This window comes from Phascolarctos cinereus, unplaced genomic scaffold, assembly GCF_003287225.1.
Source record: "Phascolarctos cinereus isolate Bilbo 61053 unplaced genomic scaffold, phaCin_HiC Scaffold_4;HRSCAF=312, whole genome shotgun sequence".
In the NCBI taxonomy this organism is placed as follows: Eukaryota; Metazoa; Chordata; class Mammalia; order Diprotodontia; family Phascolarctidae; genus Phascolarctos; species Phascolarctos cinereus.
The window spans coordinates 671,959,215-671,967,672 of record NW_027555847.1 but is presented as its reverse complement, the minus strand read 5'-3'; the positions used below and the strand labels follow the sequence as shown (position 1 = coordinate 671,967,672).

Sequence of the window (8,458 nt, the reverse complement as noted above, 5' to 3'; positions counted from 1 at the left end):
TGTGTCTTGCATATTTAACCTATTCCACTGATCCACCTCTATTTCTTAGCCAGTACCAAGCAGCTTTGATGATTGCTGCTTTATAATACAATTTAAGATCTGGAATTGCTAGGCCACCTTCCCCTGCATTTTTTTTTCATTAGTTCCCTTGATATTATGGACCTTTTGTTTTCCAAATGAATGAATTATTTTTTCTAACTCTATAAAATAATTTTTTGGTAGTTTGATTGGTGTGGCACTGAATAAGTAAATTAGCTTAGGTAGATTGTCATTTTTATTATATTAGCTTGGCCTACCCTTGAGCAACTGATGTTTTTCCAATTATTTAGATCTGATTTTATTTGTGTGAAAAGTGTTTTGTAATTGTGTTCATAAGAGTTCCTGGGTTTGTTTCGGGAGGTAGACTCCTAAATATTTTATAATGTCTACAATAAGTTTAAATGGAATTTCTCTTTCTATCTCTTGCTGTTGGGCTCTGTTGGTAATATATAGAAATGCTGATGATTTATGTGGGTTTATTTTATAGCCTGCAACTTTGCTAAAGTTGTTTATTATTTCGAGTAGCTTTTTACTTGATTTTCTTTATGAACTACTATACTAAAAAAACTTTGGTGGCTCCTCATTGCACACTGAATAAAGCTGAAACTCCTCATTTTGGAATTCAGGGACATGTAGCATCCGGCTCCAGCCTTCCCTGAAAATTCTCCCTTTCGAGCAGTCTACATTCCAGCCAAACTATACTATTCCTCTGCCCCTGATTTCATCCGGCCCACTACCATCTCAATGCCTTTGAACATGCTGTCCCTCCTCTCCTCCCACCTCTCCACCATTGTCACCTGTTGAAACAGCTCTCCTTCCTTTAAGGTCCAAAGTAAACACTACCTACTCCATGAAGCTTTCCCTGAAACCCATCTTCCCACGTAAGAGTGAACACTTCCTCCTTGAATTTCTTGTAATACTTTGCCTGGTGGCTCTTTGCTTCCATGGAATTCAAACTTGAATCATATCTATTTCTATCCCTTCACAGATGATAAGCTGCCTGAGGGCCAACATACGCTGTAATTTGTGATCTTCGTCTCTCTAGTGCCTGCCAAAATGCCTTGCATACATCACAAAACTGGAGTTGGAGGAGGCCTTGAAGATCATCTAGTCCAAGTTTACATCTGAAGAAGAATCCACTTCACAACAAACCCAACGAGTGACTTCACTTGTAGGCTTCCCAATTGAAATTCAGAAGTAAAGGAAATGAATCCCATTACCTTCCAAGGCAGCCAATTCAGTTTTGCATAGCTCTTCACTGTTAAGAAATTTGTCTTTACATCAAGGCTAAACTTGTCTTTGCCTCTTCTCCCCTCTGCCCCTAGATCATTAGTCACATCTTCTGGCCATCCAGCTCTGAATCCATCTCTTTCCTCCCGTCTGGGTCTTCATCTTAGTCTTGCCCACTAACCAAGGACATCCCCCAAAGCTTAGTTTTGAATCCTCTTCTCTTCTCTATCTATGCTGTCACTTGGTGATCTCATCAGCTCTGCAAATGACTCTGAGATCTACTTACCAAGCAAGCCCTAACCCTCTCCTAACCTCCACAACTGAACATGATACTCCAGATACTATCTGACCAGCAGAACAGTCCCCACCTGAATGGTAGGTTGACTGGTTGTTGTCCTTTGTTCTTGAAGAGGACCAAAAAGGACATCACTATACTAGAGGCAAGTTTCAGTGTGTCTGATCAGATCAATACAAGCTTCGAATGCTCTACCACAGGTCAGGCACAAATAGTCCCATGCGAACATTTGGGGTGGATTCTCTAAATTTGCCCATTTTGAGTTTCTTTTGAGGTGCTTCAATTCTGCTCTATTCATAGAGCACAGCATCTTCTCTGATGAGGGCACACCATGCAGGGTGGTCCTGTGCCAGTGTCTCCTGTGTCATACAATCAATTCCAAAGTTCTTAAGAGATCTTGAGAGTGTCCTGATGCAGCCTAGCTTTCTCAGCTGTCATCATACTCGGTATCTAGCAGAGCCTCAGCAGCAGTGACACCATCAGAGGAAAATTTACTATAACCCTCCATTTGCTGCCCTCCATCTCCCACCAAAAACAAGAGGAACTTAAGTTGGTGATAACAGAAGCTAAACTTTCCAAAGCTTTAGGCAAAAACCAGGGAACACTTTTTCCATCTGACCACCAAACTCTCTCTAGGTGGACAACCCATGTTAATCCAGGTGTATGGTTTGCTCTCCCTTTGGAATACAGCAATTAATGTTGACAACCACGTAGAGTGTCAAAAAGAACCCTTATGTCCTCAATCATCCAGAGAACACAAGAAAGTGAGTCTATGTCTTTCTACCTCCCCAAGAGGAACTCATCCCTCTTCCAGCTCCAAAAATCCAAGTCTGAGATTTTTATCAATAACCACTTGATACTTTAGATGTGATTTATCTGCATGCAGAGTCTGAGAGAGGTCCAGAGGGCTTTGAGAACTCTGAAAAATTAGGATTTTGCAAAACCTGCTTTGGGTCAGTCTTTCAGGGAAAGGGTATTCAGAGGACCTAGATTCAGATCCTATTTCTGACACTACAGGTGTGATCTAGGCAAATCACAACTTCCATGGGCCTCAGTAGAACTTGACAACTTCTACAATCCCTTACAGTTCTACATTTAGGATCTTACCCCCTTACATCAGGCCTAAATCAGCCCTTCTGAAACTTCCACCCACTGTTCCGTCTTCTAGTGTCAAGTATATGTCTAATTCTTTCAAGATGGCCCTTCATATCCTAGAAGGCAGCCACTATGCCCCACCCCTACCCTCTAAATCTTCTAAGTCAGTTAACAAACATTTAAGCACCTATTATGTGCCAAGCACTATGCTATGTGATACAAAGGCAAAAGATAATGGGGGAGACAACATGCAAACAACTATGTCCAAACAAGGCATATACAGGATAAATAGAAATTAATCAACAGAGAGAAGGCCCTGGAACTAAGAAGGAAAGGCTTCCTGTAGAAGGTGGGATTTTAGGCAGCACCTGAAGGAAATCAGGAAAGCCAGAAAGTAGAGATGAGGGAGAGCATTCCAGGTTTGGGGATAGCCAGTGAAAATATCCAGTCAGGAGAAAGTGTCTTTTTCAAAGAACAGCAAGGAATCTACTCTAGCTTGATCCAAAAGTATGCAGGGGCGGGGAAGGTCTAAAGCAGGGATGGGGAACCTGTGGCCTCCAGGCCACATGCAGCCCTATAGGTCCTCAAGTGCAGCCCTTTGAATCCAAACTTTACAGAACAAATCCCCTTAATAAAAGGATTTGTTCCCTAAAACTTGGACTCAGTCAAAAGGCTGCACCCAAGGACCTTGAAGGCCACTTGTGGCCTTGAGGCCCCAGGTTCCCCACCCCTGGTCTAAAGTATAAGAGGACTGGAAAGGTGAGGGTGGGTGGGGAGAGAGTAGCTTGTGAATGACTCTGAAGCTAAACAACAGGCTGTTTAAACAGCCCCAGTTCTTTCAATCTGCATGTAACACTCCTTACCACTCTGATCTACTTCCAGTTTACCTACATTTTCCCCAAGATATGGTTAGCAGAACTAAACAAAGTGGGACCATTTCATACCTTCTTTCTGGTCACCACCTGTCTTTCACACTGCCCAAGACTGGATTTTTGACTTCCATATCATACAGTTAAGATATCTTGAACTTGCTGCACAACAAAACCCCAGTTCTTTTTGAATGAACTATTGTCTAGTCACACCTCCATTCTTTATTTGTGTGGTTGATTTTTCTGGAATTCAAGTACAGGACTTCACATTTTCATGCATATGCTTATAACTCCCTGCCCTGCCCCCCAGACTGCACACCTGGGAAAAGACCACACTCCAACACCCCTGCAGGGTTTAATTTAACAGATTTAATAGTTCTGCACTTAGTAAACTCTCTGACATCACAGAAAGAACTTCAGTCTTCTAAACCCAAAGATCTTGCTGAAAAAGTCCCATGATATCAATAGGTATGCAGGAGCTCAAACTTTGTCTTGGTGGTGTTCCTGTCCATTCCATCTTGCTAATGCGGTCGCTAGGTGCTGCTCATTCTGGCTCCTTGACAGAGCCTGCTCAAGGCCTCAGTGGGTCAAGGACTTTCGACCCTTCAGCATGCGCCTCAAGATGACCTGGACTCCACCAGGGGTGCTGAGCCTCCGAATCCAACCATGTTTCCGCTTCCGTTTGATGTTACTGGGCCGGTATTCGTTGCCTCGGGCCTTACAACGGACTTGTTGATAGCACCAAGGTGCCAAGGGCCTATGCTGTGCCTCACGGAAGCTGCCACAGGAATCAGTAGAGACTTGAGTGAGGACAGCGATAGTTCTGAGCTGGGGCAGCCATGGTCGGAACGATCTACAGTGAAGGAATGAAGGAACGGGTTTTCTGTGAGCAAGCTCCAGGAGAGGGGGCAACATTGCAGTGTGGATGATGGGCCAAGTTGGTGACCACCCAGAAACTGACCAGTGAAATGCTCATTCCTCTTTATTATTTGGGACTGCAGCTGGGCTATGAACAGCACTGAGCACCAATGGAAGAGAGAAAGAAGTATGGGCTCCAGTAGCATAACTCATGAGTATGTAGCAGGGTGTTATAGTATAAATAAAGAATGCAGGCTTTGGAGTCAGGAGAACATGTATCCTGCCTCTGAGAGCTTTGCCTCTGACTATGGATTAGTCTCTTGACTTCTGTGGGCCTGTTTCCTCATTTATAAATGAGACCAATTACTCTTATAAGAGGTCCCAAGGTTGTCATCCTATTATAGAACCATTATTGGCAGCACTTTGTCATTTACAAAAATACCTCTTACTTGATTCTCAAAACAATTCTATGGGGAAGGGAGAGCAAGTATCGTTAACTCCATTTTACAGAGAAGGAAATAAAGCAGTTTCCTCTAGAGAAAGGTGACTTAGCTAATGTCATCCTCAAAGTAATGGGAGAAAGGGGACTGTGTCTTTTGACGTTAGGTAGATATTCTCTCCCCTAGCAGCACACAGACAATCAGCCACCTCCCCCTTCATAGCAATTATCCACTCAACTAGACTACAAGCTCCTCAAGAGAGGGACTGTCATTTAAAACAAAATATACCCTAAGATTGAGCACAGGGCTTGCATGTAGTAGGAACTTAATAAATCTTAGGCTCTTCTCAAACACTCACCTCTCCTCCTTCTTTTTACCTATTCTATCTCCTTCTGACATGCCCACCCTATAGGAATCCCATCATTAGAGACAGAAGCAACTACCTCAAAGTCACACTGTAAGTGATCAGAATCGTGACACAGGGTTCTTTCCTCCAGAATGGCTTCATTACCCCTCCTTTCTAGCTGGGACATTCTGAATTTTAAAATACCCTTCCCCTCTCCCTTCCAGCTCCAACACTGCATGTTCTAAGATGCCATTCCATATGGTAAGGGTCCCCCTCCCTCCTTCTACTTCAAGCACTGTATATTGCACACTGGACCTGGAGTCATTAAGACCTGTGTTCAAACTCCACCTCAGACATTAACTAGATACATAATCATAACACTGCGTCTCAGTTTCCTTCTCTGTAAAATGACGGGGCTGACCTCTAAGGTCCTTTTCAGATTTAGTGTCCCACTTTCCCCTGTCTCCACTACAATGCTCCATACTCTAAGGCTCCCCCCCCCACCCCGCACCTTTTCAGCTCTAAAGTTCCACGTTCTAAGGCTCCCCTCCCCCCCAGCTCCAAAGTTCCAAGGTCTAAGGCTCCCTCTCCTTCCCAATTCTAAAGTTCCACGTTCTAAGTCTCCCCTCCCCCCTCTCAACCCTAACGTTCCACGTTCTAAGGCTGCCCTTCCCTCTTCGCCTCCGGATACTCCTCTCGCTAGCCCTCACCTGGCAGTAGCGTCAGAGGTGACGGGGAGCCCACCCCGCGACCCCGCAAGGCCCCGCCACTGGCAGAGGGCGCGCAGCACGAAGCCCATCCTTTCCGCAGTCCGCCTCGGCGCAGGCCGCACTAAGCCTGGAGCGACACCGTCTCCTATTGGCTTCTACCAGCTAATCGCCGCCCTCCGTAGGAGCAGGCGCGTAAGACACGGGCCAGACTCGTTCACCTTGCTCCCGTCCTCTCAGGGGGAAAAAAAAGCAGCACCCCGTCGCAAAGACTCACGGGAGGTGTAGTCCCTGTGGACTGCAGGCGCAGAAACAGCTCACCTGGAGCTAGTTAGCGCTTGTGCCGGGGGGGCGGGGCCTTAGCACTGTAGTTGCTTAATGTTGATTGATTGATGGGGATTGATGATGAAGACCCTCTTGCAGAAAAGATCTAGGGCCAACTTCTGTTTGCAACAGGGCTTGGAAAGAATTTCGTTGCTAATTAAAAGGATCTGAGCAAAGTAGTGTCCCATCAGATAGACAGAAATATTTATTAACCATGAATTATGTTCCAGGCACTGTGCTAAGCACTGGGATAATGTAAGAACGAGCAAAAAGAAAGACAGCTACTGCCCTCAATGAGCTTATATTCTAATGAGGCAAGACAATATATATTAAAAGAAAAAAAGAGTCTGTGTGAGAAAGGGGAGGAGAGACAGACAGAGAGCTCACGAGTTTGCCATCGAAGGGGCAGGGTGGAGACAAAATCCAATCAGTCAAAAATTTACCAAGTGCTGGGAACTGTGCCTTTAAGCACTTGGTGAACAAAGAAAGACTATGGAGAGGCAGAAGCCCTCCATAAATAAATAAAGCCTTGTTCAAGAGGCCCTGTGTGACAAAACCCACGGAGAGTTTCCAACAAGAACTGTACATGGGGTGCGGGGGTGGGCAACAGCTAGGTGGTGCAGTGGATTAGAGCACCAGCCCTGGAGTCAGGAGGCCCTGAGTTCAAATTCAGCCTCAGACACATGATACTCTCACTATCTGTGTGATCCTGGACAAGTCACTTAACCCCAATTGCCTTGCCAAAAGAAAAAAAGAGAGAGAGAGAGAGAACTATACAGAGAGCTCACCATCTCGCCCCCAGCAGTTACGAAGGGCAAAGAGAAACTTGCTCCCTAACTCCTAGAAGTGTGCTGTGTTTATGTATCTGCTCTGCACAAAATACAGGTTGGTCTTTATTCTAGAGGAGATGAAGAGACTGCAGGACTGCTTCTTTACGCTCTGTTAGTGGGGAAAATAGTGTTCCTTGGGGGGGGGGTGCATAATGGGAGCGTAAGAACTGATTGGTGTCTGATTCCATCTCAACCCTGTCAGTGTTTTGAGACTATCCCGAGCTGTACCAGGAGGCAGAGTTGAGTCATGCCTAGGAGTCCTTAAAGGGACATTTATGGTCTCTGAGTGATGGATTGAGAGGAAGAAATGGGCACTGCAAGAGCTAAGAAGCAGTTGCAGCAGTATGGAAGGAGACATCATTACCAACCTTGCCCAGGTTTTTATGAGTTGAACCAGAAAGGATCAGCAGGAAAGTCAGTTGGCAAAAAGGAGATACTGAAGAGAGGGCTGAGCTGTGGCGAAGAAGAGAGAGAGATCAAGGAGCACCACTGGTCCCCTTCAGGCAGCTCAGAACAGAAAACCTTATGGTTACCAGTTGTACTCACCACCCCCTCAAGAACCAAAGTTCCCCCCAACTTCCCCTCTCTATGACTGTCCAGTAACAAATGCTGTACTATGCTCTATTATCCTGATTTTTTGTCTTCAACATTTAGAAGCCGGGAGATAGCTAGAGAGAAGGAAAAATTGAATCAGTGCAGAAACCCAAACCTTTGTCCAGGCTGTTAGGAGTTTTCCTAATTGAGGGTCCTGAGCTATTGTGACTGAATTAATAACTTTTTAATCTGATAGTTATACTTAAAATAGAGGAAAGGATTGAGAGAACCTGAGAGCTATTGCTCCAGGCTGAAAGGTGAGTTAACTGTCGAAACAGATGGGGACAGATTAAATCTCCCAGAGAAAAGAAGACAGGAAGGAGAGGGTGGCAACCAGAGAAACGTCCTCACCCTAAAGCCTCTGAAAGAGGAGATTAGAAAGACCTGAAAAAGATCCAGCCAGGAAGAAGGAACAGAAAGGATACACTGCCAGCTGGTCATACAATACCCACTAGTTACCCATCAGTTTGGGTCAGCTAGGGGTCTCAGAGGGTAAGAGTGCTAGATCTGGAGTCAGCAAGTCATTATTGTTCAGTTGTTTCAGTCACGTCCGACTCTTTGTGACTCCATCTTGGGTTTTCTTGGCAGAGATACCGGAGTGCTTTGCCATATTCCTTTTCCAGCTCATTTTACAGATAAGGAAACTGAGGCAAATAGGGTTAAGTGACTTGCCCAGGGTCACACAGCCAATGTCTGAGGCCAGATTTGAACTCAGGTCTTCCTGACTCCAGGCCTGGCATTCTATCCATTGTACCACTTTGCTGCTCAAGAAGTCAGAAGAATGGGAGTATAACAAACCAGAAAGGGAGAGGAAAAGGGACCTGATCCCTT

The 8,458-nt window shown here is 45.1% G+C and overlaps 1 protein-coding gene across 1 annotated transcript; it reads right to left on the bottom strand.

The window, feature by feature from the left end:
• Positions 1-3,877: 3,877 nt before the first annotated feature.
• MRPL34 (mitochondrial ribosomal protein L34) lies at positions 3,878-6,026 on the bottom strand. The gene is made up of 2 exons (XM_020969324.1): positions 5,883-6,026; positions 3,878-4,381 (listed from the first exon to the last, which is right to left on the bottom strand). Exons 1-2 carry the CDS (start codon positions 5,969-5,971, stop codon positions 4,108-4,110), a joined length of 363 nt encoding a protein of 120 aa, XP_020824983.1. The 5' UTR covers positions 5,972-6,026; the 3' UTR covers positions 3,878-4,107.
• Positions 6,027-8,458: the final 2,432 nt, after the last annotated feature.